Here is a 22231-nt window from a genome sequence, read left to right on the forward strand (position 1 = left end):
CAAATAACATTTATATCGCGCTTTTCTCCTGGTGGACTCAAAGCGCCAGAGCTGCAGCCACTCGGACGCGCTCTATAGGCAGTAACAGTGTTAGGGAGACTTGCCTAAGGTCTCCTACTGAATAGATGCTGGCTTACTGAACAGGCAGAGCCAAGATTCGAACCCTGGTCTCCTGTGTCAGAGGCAGAGCCCTTAACCATAACCATTACACCATCCAGCCACTGCCTAGGGGCAAATAGGGGTCTAATCTGATAGGTAGCAGTGACAGGGGGTGATTGATGGGTAATTAGTGGGTGTTTAGGGTAGAGAACAGATATAAACACTGCACTTGGGAGGTGATCGGACGTCGGATCTGCGGGCGAACTATTGGTGTGGGTGGGTGATCAGATTGCCCGCTAGAAGCAGGTTAGGGGCTGATTGATGAGTGGCAGTGACAGGGGGTGATTGATGGGTGGCAGTGACAGGGGGTGATTGACAGGTGATCAGGGGGATAGATGCATACAGTACACGGGGGGAAGGAATCAGGAGGGGGCAGTGGGCGGAGGGGGCAGTGGGCGGGGGGGGGGGAATAAAAAAAAAAATAGCGTTGACAGATAGTGACAGGGAGTGATTGATGGGTTATTAGGGGGGTGATTGGGTGCAAACAGGGGTCTGGGGGGTGGGCAGGGGGGGGGGGGTCGAAATCTGTGTGCTTGGGTGCGACATAGGGTGGCTGCAGCCTGCCCTGGTGGTCCCTCGGACACTGGGACCACCAGGGCAGGAGGCAGCCTGAATAATACACTTTGTAAACATTACAAAGTGTATTATACACTTTGTATGCGGCGATCGCGGGGTTAACATCCCGCTGGCGCTTCCGTATAGCCGGCGGGATGTTGCGGCGGGCGAGCGGTGACAGGCGCCGGCGGAGGATCGCGTCACGGATGACGCGATCGCTCCGCCCGTGCCCTTACAAGGACCGCCGCCTCTGTGGGTGAGCTGGTCCTTAAGGGCTCCACTTCCCGGCCGCCCCTGTGCGTTAGGCGGTTGGGAAGTGGTTGACCACTGCACATTGGCGGCGGCAAAGTGGCAGCCACAGGACCACGTAACGCACATTGGCGTTGGGTCCTGGGACTCTTCCGGGCCAGGGATCGCGCGCATCCGCCGGCATTAGGCTCCGCCCACCCGCGACGACATCCCGCCGTCCATACGGAAGCGCCGGTGGGATGTTAACCCCCGATCTGCCGCATACAAAGCGTATAATACGCTTTGTATTGTATACAAAGCGTATTATACAGGCTGCCTCCTGCCCTGGTGGTCCCAGTGTTCGAGGAACCACCAGGGCAGGCTGCAGCCACCCTAGTCTGCACCCAAACACACTGATCTGCCCCCCCTGCCCCCTGATCGCCCACAGCACCCCTCAGACCCCCCCCTGCCCACCCCCCAGACCACTGTTGGCACCCAATCACCCCCCTAATCACCCATCAATCACTCCCTGTCACTAGCTGTCAACTATTTTTTTGTGTGTGTACTGTATGCATCTATCCCCCCTGATCACCTGTCAATCACCAATCAATCACCCCCTGTCACTGCAACCCATAAATCAGCCCCTAACCTGCCCCTTGCGGGCAAGCTGATTACCCACCCACACCATTAGATCGCCTGCAGACCTGATGTCAGATCACCTCCCAAGTGCATTGTTTACATCTGTTCTCTCCTCTAAACACCCACTAATTACCCATCAATCACCCCCTGTCACTGCTACCCATCAGATTAGACCCCTATCTGCCCCTGGGGCACCCAATCACCCGCCCACACCCTCAGAACGCCCTCAGACCCAAGCCCTGATCACCTCGCCAGTGCATTGCTTGCATCTATTTCCCCCACTAATCACACCTTGAGACACCCATCAATCACCTCCTGTCACCACCTGTCACCCCCTAGCACACCTACCCATCAGATCAGGCCCTAATTAGCCCCGTGTGGGCTCCTGATCACTCGGCCAAACCCTTAGATCCCCCTCAGACCCCATTCCGATCACCTCCCCAGTGCATTGATTGCATCTATTTTCCCCTCTAACCACCCCCTGAGACACCCATCAATCACCTCCTGTCACCACCCCTAGCACTCCTATCCATCAGATCAGGCCCAATACAACCTGTCATGTAAGAGGCCACCCTGCTTATGACCGTTTCCACAAAATTCGCCCCCTCATAGACCACCTGCCATCAAAATTTGCAGATGCTTATACCCCTGAACAGTCATTTTGAGACATTTGGTTTCCAGACTACTCACGGTTTTGGGCCCGTAAAATGCCAGGGCAGTATAAGAACGCCACAAGTGACCCCATTTTAGAAAGAAGACACCCCAAGGTATTCTGTTAGGTGTATGAAGCGTTCATAGAAGATTTTATTTTTTGTCAAAAGTTAGCGGAAATTGATTTTTATTGTTTTTTCACAAAGTGTCATTTTTCACTAACTTGTGACAAAAAATAAAATCTTCTATGAACTCACCATACACCTAACGGAATACCTTGGGGTGTATGCTTTCTAAAATGGGGTCACTTGTGGCGTTCCTATACTGCCCTGGCATTTTTAGGGGCCCTAAACCGTGAGGAGTAGTCTAGAAAACAAATGCCTCAAAATGACCTGTGAATAGGACGTTGGGCCCCTTAGCGCACCTAGGCTGCAAAAAAGTGTAGTGTGCCGTAAAGCGTAGGACGCAGCCTCCTCCGTACAGCGCTGGCTGTGTGCGCTGTGTGGTGATTCGCTGCCCGGCCACCAAGGACTGCGCAGTGCAGAAGCCGATCGGGTTGCCATAGAAACGGACAACAATAGGTGTCCGTTTCATTGCCAGCTTAGTGAAAGGGGTCCTTGGCGGCTGGGCAGCGAATCACCACACAGCGCACACAGCCAGCGCTGTACGGAGGAGGCTGGGTCCTACGCTTTACGGCAGCTGCTGTGAGCAGAGTAACTGCACATTAGTGCAGTTACAAGGCGGAGAAAGGTAAATAAGCTTGGGCAGCTTTCAAATAACGGCAGCTCTTACCATCAATAACAGATGCCTCCCTACTATACAATGGTATAGTCCTGTATTGGCGTCGGAAAGGGAAAGCTACTGACGTGACTGCCTGGCTATAAATCATTAGTGACAGTGAACAATTACATTTATCTTGGACTATATACTGTGCCATAACATTACTACAAAGAAACATATGTATGTTAAAGGGTCTGAAAAAGATCAAATTAGCAATAGTGCCCCTTTAAGGGGTTTTATGACAGTCCTTAAATGGTTAAAGAGGGTGCCCGAGGCGGGTTATTAAATCTAAAAAAGGGACACAGAGGCATGTTCCCATCTGCAGGACATGCCTCTGTGTGCCCTGATCGCCGTTCTCTGCGACCCCTGCGCCTCGCTAACCCCCCCCCCCCCCCCCCCCCCCCCCTGAATCTCAGTGTTGAGTGTCCCTGCCTATTAGAGCCTTCCACAAGGCTCTCCACTGCCTGCTCCCCTCCTCCACCTCAATCAGTGCTGTGCTCTCACAGGAGAGCACAGATGTTTCTTATGCAGCATTGTGACCAGAAAGGTCACAAAACTGAAAGTGATGGATTGCTGCAGATAGGAGCGGCAGGGAGAGGAGGAATGAGCGCTGCCTTGTCCAGCAATGAGCCCCATCATCTCCCAACCCCTGCACCCCCCCCCCCCCCCCCCCGACCAGGCAGCATGTTTGTTTGTTTTTTACTTGTAGACCCAGCTCGTGGTTCAACAGAAATTTCATCAGGGTTTTTTTTGTAAAGGGAGGAGATGTGTGTCAGTCATAAATACAGGTAACCCACTTTCCCTGGTTAAAAGTCTAGCTAACTGACACTCGTCATGCAGATGTTAATTCTATAAGTTGTGTGGGGGGAGGGAATTGTAAAAAAAAAGAAAAAAAGAAAAAAAAAGTGGAGGTACTGCATAAGCACATGGGAAAAAAGACAAACAAAAACCGCTCGGAAGTTTGGGGGCCCATAAACAGGGTTGCCCGTAAACTATGCCAGCGTGAATCTACGCATCGTAGTTCGTAGGCGAAGTTTAAGAACTACATGTACGCATTTCCGCGTAGTCGTAGTCCCGCTATGCGTAGCTTTGCCCGCTACGCGTAGTTGACTTATGTATTGCAAAGTCAACTACGCGTGTGGTAACTGCATTTATATGGGTCATTGCGCGTGCGCAGAAATTTTATTGCCCTTTATACGCATACAATTCCGCATTGGATGTTGGAATGTATGCTTATATTAGTTTGTGTATGCGCATAGTTAGATTATTGCGGAAATGTTTCCGCATAAGGGCATTAGCGGTCGCATCAACTACGCTACGCAATACATGAAGCTTGCGTATTTTAATGCGTAGTCTACGGTATGCTAAGGTAGCGAAGTGGCTGATTTCGGAGCCATAGATTGCGAAGCGTATTTGCGTAAAAATACGCGTAGTTCCAGCGTAGCGAAGTTGGCTGACTACGACCATCCCTGTCCATAAATAGCTGATACAAAAAATAATATGTAAATGTATGGATATTCTACTCTTGCAGTGCTAAGGACAATAGTAAAATAGTTGATAGAACAAATATAACCGCTGTGCATGTCTCTAAATTGAAGGTTAAAAATAAAAGATCACTCACAGTTTAGGAACAAGGTCAAATCTCATACGATTTAGCAGCTCATCTTCCTGAAGCATTACAAGAGCGACCGGGTACATCTGATCAAAGTCAAAATTAAAATGGACACCAGCAGGAGGGTCTCTAAGGAAGTTTCTTCTGTCCTAAAAAGGCAAATGTAACACAAATATGAATAAAGCAAGGAAACACCCAGGAGTTACAAGTGCTCCTCTCCTAGTACTTCTTGTTTTATGTTGCCCAAGTGCATTGTGTTCCCGGATTGTCAGTGCAGACAACTGCCGTTGATTAAATGTTTCTCATGTCAAGCACTGCAAAGGAACAATGGTCCCTGAATGTTTTATAACACAAAACATGATCCGATACTTACGCAAGTCCTAAAACTAGAACATGTGAACTTACAGCTCATATTGCTGCTTGCACTTCGTTTACTGCTAGCCACGGCGCTCGCTTAGTCACTGTGGTACTGTGCTTTTCCGCTGTTTATGCAAACACCTCATTTTCATCTCTATTTTACCTGATGTTTCAGCCGACCCTGGAAGCAACAGGGTTACTTACCACCATGTCTACATGTGCCCCTGCAGAGGAGAAAAACGCTAGTCGCCACTGAAAGCGCCCTTAAACAAAAGGCATTCAAAGCTTTATGCTCATCCATTTATTTACTGAAGAAAATGATCCAAAACTGCATATTTGTGGGTGGCAAAAAAGGATGTGTACTTCTAGGATTAGCAATTCGATGGAACAAGCTGTAAGGGGTTTCTATTCATAAAATTGCAGTCCATGCTATTTAGGTTATGTGGAAGTGTGTTGTGGACTGGAATAGACTAAGCTAGACATACACATGCATCCTCCCTTTTGGTCAAAATTCGATGAAGGCCTCTTTTCCACGAGCAGTTGACCTATGTGCTCTGCAAGCACGCAGTAACCAGGCAGCAGTTGTGACAGAATTTGAGAGGCATTTCACTGCCTATCAACTGCCCGTGGAAAAGAGGCCTTAAAGAGAACCAGAGATGAAGCACCCTCATGTATTTTACCTTATAAATCAGTGGGAACATGACAGTAAACACCTAATCTGCTCTTTGTTACATTGTTCTCTGTTTAATTTGCCTGTTATCACCTCTAAGATAAGAATCCCGACTAAGCAGTCGGCTGGCTTTGCTACAGAAAGATTATAGCTGAGACTGTGTTCTTTTGTGTCTTTTCAAGTCCAAGCCTGCCCCCTGCTGGCTTTGCTCAGAAATCATTATAGCTGAGTCATTATAGCAAAGCCAAACTCAATGCTCAGTCCGGGATTCTTATCTCAGCTAGATAACAGACACTTTTAGCAGTGAGGATGGAACAGAGAGCAGGGTAGGTGTTTTCTCTAATGTTCCCACTGATTTCTATGGTAAAATACATGAGGGTGCTTCGTCTCTGGTTCACTTTAACATTCAAAGGACTGCATTCCCATCAGATTTGATCAGGGTGATCAAATCTGCAGGGAATTGCATGGGGAAAATAAACAGGCAAAAGTGGCATTAGATGTGAACAAGCTAATGGATTTCCACTGCACCTTTCCTATGCAAATTCTCATTTTGGGAACACCGTATATGAAGTAGACAGGTGGGAACCCATCTTAACTGAACAAAATTATTTGCAATCATTGCTGTTTATCTTTTCAGAAACTATACCCAGAGTGGAAAGTAATACTGACAGAATAGCCATAGTATGACAGTTAAGACAACGGGTTAGAGATAGAATAAGATTAGTAAAACATTTTCTTACATTTCACAGATGGAAACCCAAGACAGCAGTAAAACCTCAAAATACGTTCAATCCCCCTTACCAAAACTAATATCAAACGAATTTATTTTTCCCGGGAAGTGGACTTTAACAAGTATATGTAGATATAAGCAGTGGTCAGTACATTATTACTGCATTCGCTTATAGACAGCTAATGACTTTGCTCTCTTTACAGATGAGCAGGAGATTCTGGACAGTGGAATGGAAGGACCATGAGTTTCCACTCTTCAATTCGTTACTAAAGCAACTAGCAGACAAGACATCTGCTACCAGTATGACCTGGGGTTTATGCTTTAAATTTTAAAATGAAAACAAATGTAACAATGTTGCCATTCTCACTGGCTAAAAGGAAACCAAATGTAACAATGTTGCTATTCTCACTGGCTAACTTTAAAAAGAAAACAAATGTAATAATGTTGCTACTCACACTGGCTAACTTTATAATGTTTATAGCATGAGGCTTTGCATCACCAAATAGAGAGATAAGGATGCTTACCGCTGAAAGGGCCAGGATTTGCTGCTGGATGGTTTCTTCTTCACTGTACCCAACCCAAGGAGGAACTGCTGCATCTGGCAAGATATGAAAACAATCATGTTGGTGAGGACTCCAGCTCTAGCAAAAGGTGACACTGGATAAAAAAATATTACTTCATATATAGAGTAGACAGACAGTAGATCTGCTAAGGTTTACATCTCCATTAGAAAAAGGCATTGCAGCACTTTCAAAACTTCATAGCAAGGCACTGTAGTGTGTAGGCCATCATATTCATTAAAAAAAACTGTATGTACATTAGCACCACATGTATATGTGGAGCTCTCTTAGCACCATTTTTCCACTAGCAGTGTTTTGCTATCCAATTCGGATTGTTTGCTGGTTGCAAAACACTAGGTTTAACCTACAAATTGCGTGGGATGTTTCAGTGCAATTTTTCCTGATCAGAAATGTTGTGTCTGCTGCATTTTTCTTGAGCTCCTATAGGACGTATATGTGCATGGGAAAATAGCGCTGCTATGCAATTTTTTTGCGAATCAACAATTCAATATATTTTCTTGGACCTTTTTTTTCTCAGGTCCAAAATCGCAACTCACTGCAACTGTGCCGTACACCTGTTGGATCATGTCCAAATCTCTGAAGAGATATCTGGCATGTGACAGCAGTCCTGTATAAGCAGCTCGCCTCTACACAGAGGAGAGGGAGGCTTTCGCAGGCAGCACACTGACCAGCTCAGTGACAGTAAATGCAATACATGCTGTAGAAAGTGTGCTGCTTTTGTGGGGATGATGTAACTGCTGCTAGGCAGTGGATGTCGGATTCAAAATTAAAAGTGAGACTAGCTCTTCTGATGAAGCTGCTGTAACTTAGCTGTAGGTGGCAGCTGGCCTTTCTCCATCCAGGACAAGGAGTGCTGTACAAACAGCTGCCTTTTCAGTCAGGCCACAGTAAACACAACCCAGCAGCTACCTCAAACACTAAAACCTTACAAGTTTTTTTTATATGTCAATTATTTATCAGGAGGCTATTTGGGTGATTTTTTGATGTATGTTAAATGCAGCTTGCACTATAACCATGTTTCCTAATTGTACTATTCAGTATTAAAAAGACCAAAACACACAAGTGTAAATGCTCTTGGTTGCCCCCAGCAGGCCTGTAAACAAACAAACAAACAAAAACCAACCCTATCAATAATAAACATCTGCAAACACTTGCGAACAGCAAAATAAAATGAGGATCACTGCATTTGTAGTAAAGACCAATAGCTGCAAACGATTAAGCAGCTTCACAAAAAAAAAAAAAAAAAAACACCTCTTTGAAAAAGGGTAGTTATAGAAAATTCATACAGTTCTGAAACAAACAGAAAAAAAAGGTACACCATCTCAGTTAACCCAATGGCAGCTTCAAACCAAATGCTTAGTTTGAAGCTGCTTGTGCAGCTTAAGCCCGTCGGCAGATCTTGTTTGGCTGCCTAGTGCAGCCAAATGAGTGCGTGGCAGTAAGCAGTTATATTGACCTGCTCCAGACAGCGTCTTCTCTTCCTCCACCAGTGGCTCTCAACTTTCAGCAGGTCTTCTGGGTCCCAGGAGACTGTGGCAGTGTTACAGTGCCACCCAGTGGTGAAAGAGGGATGATGAAAGAGACTCATCACCCCTCTCTTCCACCAGCAGGTGGCGATACAATGCTGACACGGTCTCCTGGATCCCGATTACATCATATCATGATTGGAACTGAGAAGACTTGCCAGGAGTACATTGCCACCACTGTGGAGGAAAAAGAACCCGATCCAGCCATCCGGACAGGTATGTATGGGAGCTCCCTGCCAGGCTGGGGAATGCACACTTCCCCAGCGGCAGGAAGAAAAAAAAAAAAAAAAAAAAAAAAAAGTAGCCCAGCTGCCAAAGTTTTACTTTATTTACTTTATTATCCTCCAGCGTCCTGGCAATCTCCTGCTGCACAATATTTAATACAGAGTCTATATTAGATCATTGCTGATATCTTTCCCCTTTGCATTGTGTCAACATACCTTAAAGAGAACCTGAGGCGAGGTTCTAACAATGAAATCCCCATACAGAGGCTGGGTCTGCTTATAGAGCCCAGCCTCTGTTGCTATTTAGATTCCCCCTAACTTCCCCCTACGCTGAGCGAGACTCCATAATTCGCAGCCGCGCTGCCGACACTGAGTGTGTCAGCAGCGGCTGTGTTAACCTTTGTAATGCTCTCCCCCGCCTCCTGCATCGCTCCGGTCCCCACCCACATCCCTTCCCTCCACGCTGATTGGAGGGAAGGGACGCGGGCGGGGACCGGAGCTCTGCAGGAGGTGGGGGAGAGTGGAGACTGATGTTACAAAAGTAAACACAGCCGCACAGCGCGTCTGTGAATTATGGGGTCTCGCTCAGCGCAGGGGGAAGTTAGGGGGAATCTAAATAGCAACAGAGGCTGGGCTCTATAAGCAGACCCAGCCTCTGTATGGGGATTTCATTGTTAGAACCTCGCCTCAGGTTCTCTTTAATGCTCCAGACCAGTGGTCCTCAAACTAAGGCCCACAGGCAAAATGTGCCCCCCCCCCCGAAAATGTATTACTTATAGATGCGGTCAGCTACATCTTTAAATATTGGTGGTCCGAAGATGGAATAGCAGTGCTGGCACCACCCATCCACATGGAAGCCAGAATGCAGTAATTTTACTGGTTTCCACAAATTCCACATCAGGTGACACTGCTGTCCAATTGGACTACAAGTGGTCACCTGGGTATGCTTCACTGTCTGGTCCACAAAAACTTCTACATCATCTTAATGTATGTATATTCCGACCCCCAGCAGTGTGAAGTATGTTGACCCGGCCCTTGACCCAAAACGATTGGGGAGCCCTACTACAGACCAACAAATTTATTTTATAGAGGTTGTCACAATTATTGTTAATTAGTGAATCGTGCATTATGATTAGCAAAACCTGTCTGCATCTTACCCTTTAGATTCTTACAGAAATTGTAAAATTGTACATAATTTTTCCACACATCGCTTCTGCATCTTAATTCAGTTTATGTTAAATCAATAATGACACTTCGGTCCTCAAGTCCGGAACCAACTGCGCATGCATAGCCAGGTCGCGCGCCCGCCATGCTCCCAGCGACGCAACTGAGACGGGAGAGCGTGCCTGACCGGACTGTGCCGACTGGCGGATTTTATGGGGCCAGTTGCAGGCAAACGGGGAGTCAGAAGAGGACGGCATGGGAGCAATCAGGCCAGAGGGGGCTGGAGTAAACCCAGTTATGTAGGTTTTTATGCAGTGGTCCCATCTCAGGTACACTTGAAGGAAACCAAAACAACTGAACACTGCATGAATTAAATATACTAAAAATGTCCACATCACATACCTGATTTTTTCACATTCTTTTCATGGACAAACTTTTCCTGTTCCTTCTGAAAGTCACCTATGATGGTCTGTAAAAAGAATAAGTTTGCAATAAATAGCTTATACAGATTGCTGTATAATACAATTGCATCTTAAATTTTTTTTTTTATTTTAAAGTACTCAAATGCAATCAGCCTCTCAGCACAACCAGCCCCTTCTCTCCAGAATATCCTAATTAATATTAAAATTTAACTGCATACACAATTTAGATTCCCCTCAACCAAGCATGATTGTTTCTGATCAGCTTGGCTGGAAAACGTAGGAGTGTACAGGCATTGACAACAGAACAGGCTTTGGGGATTTCTTCAAATAGGGTTGCTGCTCTGGATTTTGGTTATGGTAACATTTTGTGGAGTTTGTTAACACAATACCTTTTCAATAATGCCATCAATTTTTCCTTCCTCAACTGACTTCTTAATGGTATGGGCCGTTTCAGCAACTGAATCCGAAAGCTTTTTGGTGGCAGCTGAAGCAAACGTCATTAGATAACCTAAAAGAGAACACTGAACATGTAAATAATTTAAAGCAACTTGCACACGAATAGGTTTGTGAGCTCAAACTTCACAGGGCTGTGGAGTCGGTACAAATATCCACAGACTCAGTCTCCTCTAATTTGCATATTACAATCTTGTTGATTGAAAGTATGTAACATGAAATGCATCTCTTAACTGCCAACGCTTAGGAATTTTAATAGACAACTGCAATGAGAGGGATATGGAGGCTGCCATATTTATTCCCTTTTAAACAATACCAGTTACCTGGATATCCGGCAAGTCTTCTGCCTCTAATACTTTTAGGCTGCTTCCACACAGGGACGTTACAGGCGCACGTTAGTGCAGCCTGTAACGCTCCCCCAACGCACAGCAATGTAACACAAGTGGGCTGTTCACACTGCCCACGTTGCGTTACATGTAACGCTGCATGTTGTAGTGAAAGTGCAGCATGCTGTGCGTTCTAGCGGCTTTAGCCGCGTTAGACTGTTTGCACATGCTCAGTGGGGGGCGGAGAGGTGGCGGGGAGATGCCGCTACAGTAGCCGCGCACATTGCTACTTAATATGCACTGCACTGGCGGCCGCTGATTGGCCAGCGGGACCATGTGATGCGGAGTGTCTCGCTCCGCATCACGTGGTCCCGCCGGCCAATCAGCGGCACCCTGGGAGACCTTATGCAGATAGAGCCGCCTAACGCGGCTCACTCTACCGTCCTCTCCCGCACCACCATGCGTTGCGTTAGGGGCACGTTATGCGACCATAACGTCCCCTATAACGCAACGTCTTGGTGTGTAAGTAGCCTTAGTCAAATACTTAAACTAGTCCTTGGTAAGAGTACTTGTAGAAGGTACAGACAGGGAAAAAAAAAAAAAAATCTATCAGGCCCTAGGCAATGTTACTGTGGGTACATGCAAGAGTGATGTGCGGGTACTCTGCAGGGGAATGAGGGGATTCCTCTTTTACACATTCTTCTCCTACTCTATTACACATTCTTCATGTACAATCTGAACCAGGTTATGGGTGATGGACAACACCTCTGTGTTCAATGTGCACAACATTCTCAGTGGATTCCCTGCAGCTCTGTGGGGAGTGCATATGTAGAGTATAGTACTACTGTGTAACAACCTGAGACAGATGAAATTAAAGTTTTATACATACATGGGGCTTCCTCCAGCCCCCTTCAGGCTAATCAGTCCCTCGCTGTCCAATCCACGCTACAGGCTGTCTCTTGTAGCGTGGATTGGGGGGAGGCCCTGGAGCTGTGCAGCCGCACTGGCGTCTGTGCGGACTGCGCAGCCGCGTCCAGCTCAGGCGGACATTTTAGAGGAGGCAGGAGAGCCTGACCCAGGCCGTGGGGTCGGGAGCCGGCCTGGGGGGGGGGGGTTATTGAGCAGTGGGGACCCGGCGGAACTGCACAGAGGGCGCGGATTGCGTCCTCCGTGCATTCAAATTGGCTACAGGTACTGAACTTTTTTTTACATTTCGGCTCGTAAGTCCTATAAAAGGAAATCAATATGGCAGCCTTCATATCCCTCTCACTACAGTTGTCCTTTACAGTGTTCACAGATTCTCTATTATTATGTTTAACCCCATTAAACATATGGTCCCCCTCCATTATATAGATCTCCCTGGTAGTTTAGTGGTCCCCAATAAACCCCCCATATGGTTCCCTGGTGGACTAATGTTCCCCTATAGCTTACCCGGTGGTCTCCTATAGCTTCCCTGGAGGTCAGCGGCCCCCCATAGGCCTGGTGATCAGGGATCCCCCCCCTCCATAGTCCTGGTGTCATAGTGGGTCCCCATAGTGTTCCTAGTGGCATGGGGGGTCCCCTCAATTTCCCTGGCGGTATAGTGGGTCCGTAATAGGCTCCCTGGTGGTCCAGTAGGATCAGAATAGCTTCCATGGTTGTCCAGTGTGTCCTTAATAGCTTCCCGAGTGGTTCAGTGGGTAATAGGGACGGAGGATCGGGAAGACTATGGTATCTAGAGCCTTCCCTCTACATAGGCATGTATCTAAACTAAAGTGAGTTTTCTCACTTCAAACTTGATTTAAAAGATGTACTAATCCTAAACCTGTCAGAATAATAATACCTACTCGTAAGTCACAGTGACATAGGAAAAAAAAAAAGCAACCTGTACTTAATTTTACTTGTGGCCAAATGTACATCTTGTATACAAATGTATTTAACATTTTTTCACAATAGTGATCCTTTAACCATTGAGCATGTGTATAAAGCAAATGATTGGCCAATCACTGACAACTTTTACCACTTCCATGTAGTATGAGGGTTTACCTACACAATCTGCTCATAGTATTCACTGGGCATGATTCACAAAGCTTTTTCACCTTATCTATGTTACATTCTTAAAGCGGTATTGTCACCATAAAAATCAATTTTCAACAGCAACTGGTCTGAGTGTATTCAGTGATAAAGATGCTAATCCTGCATTCAAAACTTTTTTCAGCTGTTATGGTTTGGAGTTATTATATACTATAGGAGCACTGGCCCTAGTGCCAAACAGTTGAATGCTGGGAGTTCTTTTTATCTAGAATATATTCCTTCTCTTCCATTTATTTCCCTGCCTAGCTGATCACTTGTGTTTACAAGCAAGGCTGAGGTGACTCAGTGATTGGATGTGTAAAAAAAAAAAAAAAAAAAAAAAAAAAAAAAAAAAAAAGACTCTGGGAGGAGAGCAGCTAATGAATACACAATGAGCAAGAGAAGGGAGGGGGAAACAAGAGTCAGGGAGGATATGATGTCAGCATTAGCTTAACAAGACGGCCACTGTCTAGAAAAGGATTTTCTGCTTTTCCTTTGTAAAATTCACAGGAATCATTACGTGGATAGCACAATACATCGGTTATGTAAGTAGAGGTAGTATTTATCTACTTATATATGTGGTTTTTATTTCTAGGTTAGCATGGGTGTCGCTTGTTCTTTAAAGCGGGACTGTCACCATAAAAATCAAATTTCAACAGCAACTGGTAAGTGTATTAAGTGATAAAGATGCTAATCCTGCATTCAAAACTTTTTCTGCCGTTATGGTTTGGAGTTATCACATACCTTAGGAGCACTGGCCCTTTAAGTGCCATTGCCAAACAGCTGCGTGCTGGGGGTCTTTTTATCTATAATCTATTCCTCCTCTTCCCTTTAGTTCCTCCTCCTTCTAATGACATAAGACAGTGCACTTCCTAGTATAGACCCAGGGGCAAACCCAAGGTTTTCAAAAGGAAGGTTGGGGGGGGGTAACAGTATAATAATATGGTAGGAAATCATACTGGGTACACACAATGCAATTTCCCGTCCGACAACGAGATCGATCAGGAGCAGTTTGGATACAGATAATGAGAACAGTTGACATTGGTAATGAAGGGGAAAGTGAAGCATTCACACAGCAGGGCACATGGCTGTGCTCATACCAGACTCTGTTAAAGGGGAACTGAAGAGAGAGGTATATGGAGGCTGTCATGTTTATTTCCTTTTAGACAATACCAGTTGCCTGGCAGCCCTGCTGATCCTCTGCCTCTAATACTATTAGCCATATCCCCTGAACAAGCATGCAGCAGATCAGGTGTTTCAGTGGTTCAGACTTATAAGTCAGATCTGACAAGACTAGCTGCATGCTTGTTTCTGGTTTTAATCAGATACTACTGCAGAGAAATAGACCAGCAGGGCTGCCAGGCAACTGGTATTGATTAAAAGGAAATAAACATGACAGCCTCCATATACCTCTCTCTTCAGTTCCCCTTTAAGTTCCTCGCAGCTGCTCCATGCTCTGTACACACACTGCTGCCAAATCCAAATTCAACTGTAGCAAGGAAAGAAAGGGGGCAGTGCTGGGAGCTGCAAGATGCCTGCAGATATTCTGGTGTCTCAACTTGTGCCTGTCCCCAGACACTGCAGTGGCCCTGGTCTGAGGGGGGATTCTAAGCAGCTGTAATCCCCCCCCCCCCTGTGTTTGCCTATGAGACCTCAGTGGGAGTGTCTGAAGACTCGGAGGAGGGCGTGTAACGAATACACAATTAGCAAGTGGAGGAAAAAAAAAGTGGAGAGGAAATGATGTCAGGAGGTCAAAGGTAACAAAGATGGAAACTGTCTAGAATAGGATTCTCTGCTTTTCCTTTATAAAATTCACAGGAATAATAATGTGGACAGTGCAATATATCTGTTATGTAAGTAAAACTAGTATTGATCTACTTATATAGGTGTTTCTGATTTCTAGGTTAGCATGGGTGTCATTTGTTCTTTAAGCTAGCTATACATCTAGCGATTCTGATTCAATTGACAAAGTGATCTACTTTATTAAGGAATCGATTTCAGTATGGTTGACCGAAAGTCGATCGACTAGTGACCCACAAACAATATCCTATGAGATTCACCTTCACATTCGATCTGACCAATGTGGTGTCTCCATGCTATGAATGCAAAAATCGATTCAGAGTTGATCAAATGATGTGAACAGTAGCCAATTCCTGTGCAATTGACCGATAGCTTGCATCCTGCTAAATCGATTAAGCTGGTCGATTCAACATGAAATCAGCCACTTTTCATTGATTGGGAATTCTGGAACACACTCTATTCTATAAAATGATCGACTCGAATGGTCGATTGTATAGCCAAATCGCTAGATGTATGGCCACCTTTAAGCTCCAAAAGAGCAAAAAAAATATTATAATTAAGGCAAGAAACATAATACTGAAATGAAGTTCATCAGGAACAACTTACTTTGAGTTATTTTTCTTGTAAGTGTGCTGAAAGGTTTTTTTTTTTTAGTTTGTTTTTTTTATCAATTAGGTGATAAGTCATGTATGAGAAGTTTTGTGAATAGAGGCCACTGGCTATCATTCATAAAAGCATGTGCGGTAAAAAATCTGGCCGGGATAATACCGCATTCGGTATTTTAGACTTCTGTGTGCCAATTCATAAACATTTTCACAGCTGCGATAGAAATGCGGTATTTTCCCGAAGCCCAACTGTCGGTAACATTGTTACAACATTGTTACATTCCTGTTCTCTGTGCAGAGACAGCAGTACAAGAAAAGAGGCATCCCCGACTTGCCTTCACATGTGCATTTGTTATACTGCCTCTCCTTAAAGGGAACCTTAACTGGCGAGGAAAAATAAATTCACTTACCTGGGGGCTTTCCCAAGCCTCCTGCAGCCGTCCGGTGCCCGCGCCGGTCCTTCGGTGCCCTCCGCCGCTAAGTTTCGTTTTCGGACGACTGCCAGTCGTCCTCAGGCCTCTTCCGCATTCCTCGTCGTAAACAGCCGTAAAGCGCGTCCGCATGAATCTTTATGAAGTCCCATTTACAGACATGTATTGACATAATCACTGCATAAGGCGGTAATTTACCTCACTGCTCAGGAATTTCAGCTTTTCATGTAGTAACTGCTTTTATGAATTGACATTTTGCTAAGTGCTCGGTAAAGTCAGCGGTTTTCTGCATTACCAATGCTTTATGAATGATAGCCATTATCTATGAACTCTCATAATACATGGCGGTGGTAAAATTGGTCAGCGATTTACAAATATTACAAGTGTGTACCAGGCTTTAAACCTGGTACAGACATTCAATTTTGATTGGCTATTTTTTACACTTCTATATAGTATGAGAGTTTACCTACACAATTTGTGTACAGTACTCAAAATCTGTTGGCCCACATACTACATGGACATGGTAAAATTAGATGTGTATACCAGACTTTAGTATTTGCTTCTAGCCTTCAAATGTTTTTTAACTGCACTACACTTTAACTACATACATACTTTCAATAGCTGTCACCCAAAATAGTTGTGATCATTTTGGGTGGCAGTTTAGGAATAATAGCTGCACAGATACACTTACTTTACCAAGCAGCTTGTTCTATGGAGCAGTAAAGGATGAGATGTCACTGCTGTAAGGTAAACAAAAGAATAACGAGGGAATTGGTCTTTAGATCATGGGCATATTAATGAATCACTTAAGCTCCTTTCACAGTGTATAGGTAGTATATACATATACAATGCATATCCTAAAATACAGGGTCGCAACCTGTACAGTGCTGCATACAGTCCATAGATTTTATGTTTGCACTGCGCACATCGCTCAGTATCACACTCCAGGCAGTGCGTTGTTCTCGGGACTAGTCACACCACAAAACTATCACTGTAAAAGGCCTTACTGAAATATGATTGCATCACATATCAATGCAATTACTTTTGCCCCGCAACAGACATGGTGTGAAAGGAGCAAGAAGACCTCATCAATGATGTCAGGTGTTCCCTGTGTACACAATACATTGTTGCCTGATCCAGTTAGATTGGCTGTTTTGGCCAATGTCAGTGTTGCCAACTCATCCCTTTAATTACTGACACATCTAAGTTATACAGGTTCTGGGGCTACTTACACATAATTAGTGCCTTACCTGCATCTACCTAGCCACGAAACCTGTATAATTTATATGTGTCTGTAATGAGTTGGCAACACTGGCCAATGGAAATCTAGTGTGTGAATGTAGTTTTAGTTCTCAAATTGATTAATCAGATATGCCAGATGTATCGAGGAATCATCTTTAAACCAAAACCCAGAAGGGTGATTGTAACTTCTTAGTGGCACATTTTCTTCATAGTGGATACATACATAAGCTATATATTATAGCAGCAGTGGGACACTGCTTGCAGGTATTTCCAGCACAAGGTTGGTGAATAATGGCTGCCAGGTTGCTTTGGACAACAAGACACAGTCCACCAGCCATACAGGTATCAGTGTGACCAGAAGCACTTACTGCCGAAGCCCTTGGCTTGCTTGATTAGATGCTCCTCAGCTGTCTCCTCCGTGTCATGGGGCTTCTCCTCAGCCTGGGAGAACCCCTGATCCTCAGCTGGCTCCTCGCTGATCGCACTCTGCTGCTGTTTGCCTTCCTCCTCTACACACTGAGCGTCCGACTCGGGCTCCAGGCCCAGCCAGCTGCCCAGACCTCGTAACATGTCGGCTGTACAGCCCGATCTCCTGCTGGGGCCACCAATAGATCAGCCTGCCTGATCGCGATTTTGTTGTTTTTATCTCTCCGACCGAACAGTCAAAACTTCCTGGTCTTCAAGCGTTACGTCAACAGCAGCCCTGCCAACCAATAGCAGTAGCCGGATTAGTCATATGACTGTCAGATAGACCCGCCCCAATTCCAAATGATTCGAGGACTGCGACATCTGCTCTGCCCCCTTCCTGTATCTGTATGTAGAAGCCGCTGACTTGCAGAGAGCTCGTGACGTAATGATGAGACTTGTGTACCTAGGATAATAATACCTACCTAGTAGAGATGGGAAGTTCGGATCTTTTCAATGATTCGGATGGTTCCAATCGGATCATTGAAAAGATTGATCCGAATCGCGGATCATTTTACTAGGGAAGCATTCAGGGGTGAAATGACTAGCAGGACAGGACTTTCCCTGCGGTGGACAGGGAAGGGGGGTGGACACACAAAGAAGGGGAGGTGGTGGACAGAGAGGGGCAGGGAGTGGACAGAGAAGGGAGGAGGGACGAGCAGAAATGTTTGTTTGCACACAATACCCACATGCTGCAATCATATGCTTTACATATATTTCACCCAGGGGCGCCGCGAGGCATAAAGCGAACCAAGCGGTCGCTTGGGGCCTCAAGATCGTAGGGGCCTCGGCGGCTCAGTGACGTCGGCGTGACGTCACTGTTTTCCCGCAGCCCCGCGGGGCTGGCAGAGCAGAGTAGGGCAGGGCTACGGGAAGATGGCCGCCGCCGAAGCCCTGCTCTGGAGACTATGCCTCCAGTACAGGGCTTCGGGTGGCCATCTTCCCGTAGCCCTGATTCAATCAGCGCGGGAGATTGGAGGAGGGAGGGAGCTCCGTGGGAACTGCGCGCTTGAGGAGCCGGCCAGGAGAGGCGACGGGGAGAGAAGACTTCTGCCAGTGCCAGGTGAGTAAATTCTTTTCTTTTTGCAGCTCTGAAAATGTGCCCTAATTGCGTTTGATATCTGCTGAACTGTGCCCTAATTGTGTTTGATTTCTGCTGAACTGTACCCTAATTGTGTTTGATTTCTGCTGAACTGTGCCCTAATTGTGTTTGATTTCTGCTGAACTGTGCCCTAATTGTGTTTGATTTTTGCTGAACTTTGCCCTAATTGTGTTTGATTTCTGCTGAACTGTGCCCTAATTGTGTTTGATTTCTGCTGAACTGTGCCCTAATTGTGTTTGATTTCTGCTGAACTGTGCCCTAATTGTGTTTGATTTCTGCTGAACTGTGCCCTAATTGTGTTTGATTTCTGCTGAACTGTTCCCTAATTGTGTTTGATTTCTGCTGAAAATGTGCCCTAATTGCGTTTGATATCTGCTGAAAATGTGCCCTAATTGCGTTTGATTTCTGCTGAACTGTGCCCTAATTGCGTTTGATTTCTGCTGAACTGTGCCCTAATTGCATTTGATTTCTGCTGAAAATTTGCCATAATTGCGTTTGATTTCTGCTAAAAATGTGCCCAAATTGCGTTTGATTTCTGCTGAAATGTGGCCCTAATTGCGTTTGATTTCTGCTGAAAATGTGCCATAATTGCGTTTGATTTCTGCTGAAAATGTGCCCAAATTGCGTTTGATTTCTGCTGAAAATGTGCCCAAATTGCGTTTCATTTCTGCTGAAATGTGGCCCAAATTGCGTTTGATTTCTGCTGAAATGTGGCCCAAATTCTGTTTGTTTTCTGTTGAAATGTTGCAGACCGCAGCACCAGCCACCAGCTCCCCATCGGTAGGCTTCCACCGGGCTCCACGCTCTCCAGACAGCGGCTCCATCTTCAGGCCTGCACACTCCCGGGCACCCGGACTACAGCACTAGCCACCGGCTCCCCATCGGCAGGCTCCCTCCGCCGCCCAGGCCTCACGCTCCACGCTCTCCAGACAGTGGCCCCATCCTGGCTGACCTCAACTATCGGGCACCCAGACCGCAGCACCAGCCACCAGCTTCCCATCGGTAGGCTTCCACCGGGCTCCACGCTCTCCAGACAGCGGCTCCATCTTCAGGCCTGCACACTCCCGGGCACCCGGACTACAGCACTAGCCACCGGCTCCCCATCGGCAGGCTCCCTCCGCCGCCCAGGCCTCACGCTCCACGCTCTCCAGACAGTGGCCCCATCCTCACACTCCCGGGCACCCGGACTGCAGCACTAGCCACCGGCTCCCCATCGGCAGGCTCCCACCGCCGCCCAGGCCTCACGCTCTCCAGACAGCGGCGCCATCTTCAGGCCCGCTCACTCCCGGGCACCCGGACTGCAGCACCAGCCACCAGCTCCCCATCGGAGGCTTCCACCGCCTCCCCAGGTTCCACACTCCCCAGACCAGCGGCTCCATCTCCAGGCCCGCACACTCCCGGGCACCCGGACTGCAGCACTGACCACCAGCTCCGCCTTGGCAAGCTCCCACCGCCTCCCGGGCTCCACGTGCCCCAGACCAGCTGCTCCATCTCAGGCCGGTGCAGGACGTTGCCCCAGCAGCCGCGGACCGCAGAGCGCCGCACCGCTCAGGCTCCTGGCCAGCCCACTCGTCAGAGACAGGGTCTCCAGCAAGAAGGCTCTGGGACACTGCTCGCTGGAGACCCCCGAAGAGGGGTCCCGCTCGTCGGGACCATCACTGCTGACACCCAGCCGACCCTCTCACTTCTGCCCGGTCCTCTCACTTCCTGGCCCTCTCACTTCTCCCAGCAAGCGAGTGAATCTGCTCACCCCAGGGAGGGGGTGCACCTGTGCCGCAGCTCACCTCAGATCTGTTGCCTGCCGCCACCACTGGAGTCCCCGCTGCCCTGCCTGACACTGGCCCCACGCTCGTAGGCCGCTGCTGGCCACAACAAGGGCCTGCAGCCCTGCCGGACACCCCTCAGCGCCGCTGATGCCCAGGACAGGATAAGAGGAAATGGTGAGACCATGCAAAAACTTTATTTACCCTTTACTGCTGGTACCTTATTCATCCTTTACTCCTAGTACTGTAATGCATCGCTCTTTGTGTCTGCTCCTTGTACCTGCTTCCACCCGCTCCATGGCACCCCGCTATTAGCCCACCAAGCCTGCTGCTCCCTAGGTGTGCTCCCTATGTATGTACGCTCCTGAGTAACTCATGCCTGCTGCCCGCTCTGCTTCCCAGGCCACACTACACCAGCTACTGCCATCTCAGGCATGAGCGCAGAGAAACCGCCCCCACGGGACGATAAACCCACCCGCTTACTATCCCGCACTGAAATCCTGAAATGGGAGCCCCCTGCTTGCGGCGACCGGCCCTCTGATTCTTCCCTATGGGAGTTAGTTAGTGCCCACATCGCGCACCTGACTGGCAGCGCCAGGGGCCCCCCAAACAAACGTCGCCACAGGGGGAGAAGGGCAGGGGCTCGGGTGAGACTGAAGAGAAGGGGACTACACACTCCTATACCGGCCATACTCCTAGCAAACGTTTGCTCTCTTCCAAACAAGGTGGACGAACTGCTCCTACTGCTTGGCCACAAACTCTCGCTAAGCAGGAACACCCCAGTGCTCTGCTTCACGGAGACCTGGCTCAACGGAAACATCCCAGATGATGCCTTACAGATGCCAGGCTACTTTCTCTTCCGGGCAGATCGGGACCAAGAACTCTCTGGGAAAATGAGAGGGGGCGGCATATGCTTCTACGTAAACTCCGACTGGTGCACCAACATAACACCCCTCAGCACGTTCTGCTCACCAGATGTCGAACTCCTAGCCATCAACTGCAGGCCCAGATACTCACCTAGGGAGTTCTCCTCCTTCATTCTGGCAGGGGTCTACATCCCCCCGGATTCCAACACCAAGAATGCCCTGAGAACACTGAGCGACTATATCTCGGGGTGGGAAACAGCTTTTCCTGAGGCCCTCATCATCATCTTAGGAGACTTCAACAGCGCAAACCTGCGACAGGAGCTGCCCCACTTCCAGCAGAACATCACCTGCCCCACCAGGAACCACAACACCCTGGACAAGTGCTACACGGCCCTCAGAAATGCCTACAAGGCCTCCCGAGGCGCTCCCCTGGGGAACTCAGACCACTGCGTGATCCACCTTATCCCCACCTACAGGAGGCAACTTGAGACGATAAAGCCCATCACTAGAACCGTCAAAAAGTGGACCACGGATGCAAAACTGAGGCTGCAAGCCTGCTTGGAATGCACCGACTGGGCGGTCCTGGAAGCACCCACCTTGGAGGAATGGTCAGAAAATGTCCTCTCCTACATCTGCTTCTGCGAAGACGCATGCATCCCGACCAAAACCTTCAAAGTCTTCCCAAATGAAAAGCCCTGGTTCAACAGCAACCTACGACGCCTACGGAAAATCAAGGAGGTGGCGCACAAGACGGGCACCCCAGAAGAGTTCAGAGAAGCCAGAAACTCCCTGAATAGAGAACTGAAAACGGCAAAGAGGGCCTACTCT

At 47.4% G+C, this 22231-nt stretch overlaps 1 protein-coding gene across 1 annotated transcript in view; it reads right to left on the minus strand.

The window, feature by feature from the left end:
* Positions 1-17919, minus strand: part of SYAP1 (synapse associated protein 1) — a 45153-nt gene extending 27234 nt beyond the window's left edge. Inside the window, exons 1-5 of the mRNA XM_068265376.1 lie at positions 17576-17919; positions 10688-10806; positions 10279-10345; positions 6906-6979; positions 4634-4773 (exon numbers count right to left, since the gene is read on the minus strand). Coding sequence (XP_068121477.1) covers positions 4634-4773; positions 6906-6979; positions 10279-10345; positions 10688-10806; positions 17576-17777 — 602 coding nt within the window. The 5' untranslated portion in view covers positions 17778-17919. The remainder of the gene's footprint in view (positions 1-4633; positions 4774-6905; positions 6980-10278; positions 10346-10687; positions 10807-17575) is intronic.
* Between the last annotated feature and the right edge of the window lie 4312 nt (positions 17920-22231).

This window comes from Hyperolius riggenbachi, chromosome 2 (assembly GCF_040937935.1).
Source record: "Hyperolius riggenbachi isolate aHypRig1 chromosome 2, aHypRig1.pri, whole genome shotgun sequence".
Classification (NCBI taxonomy): domain Eukaryota; kingdom Metazoa; phylum Chordata; class Amphibia; order Anura; family Hyperoliidae; genus Hyperolius; species Hyperolius riggenbachi.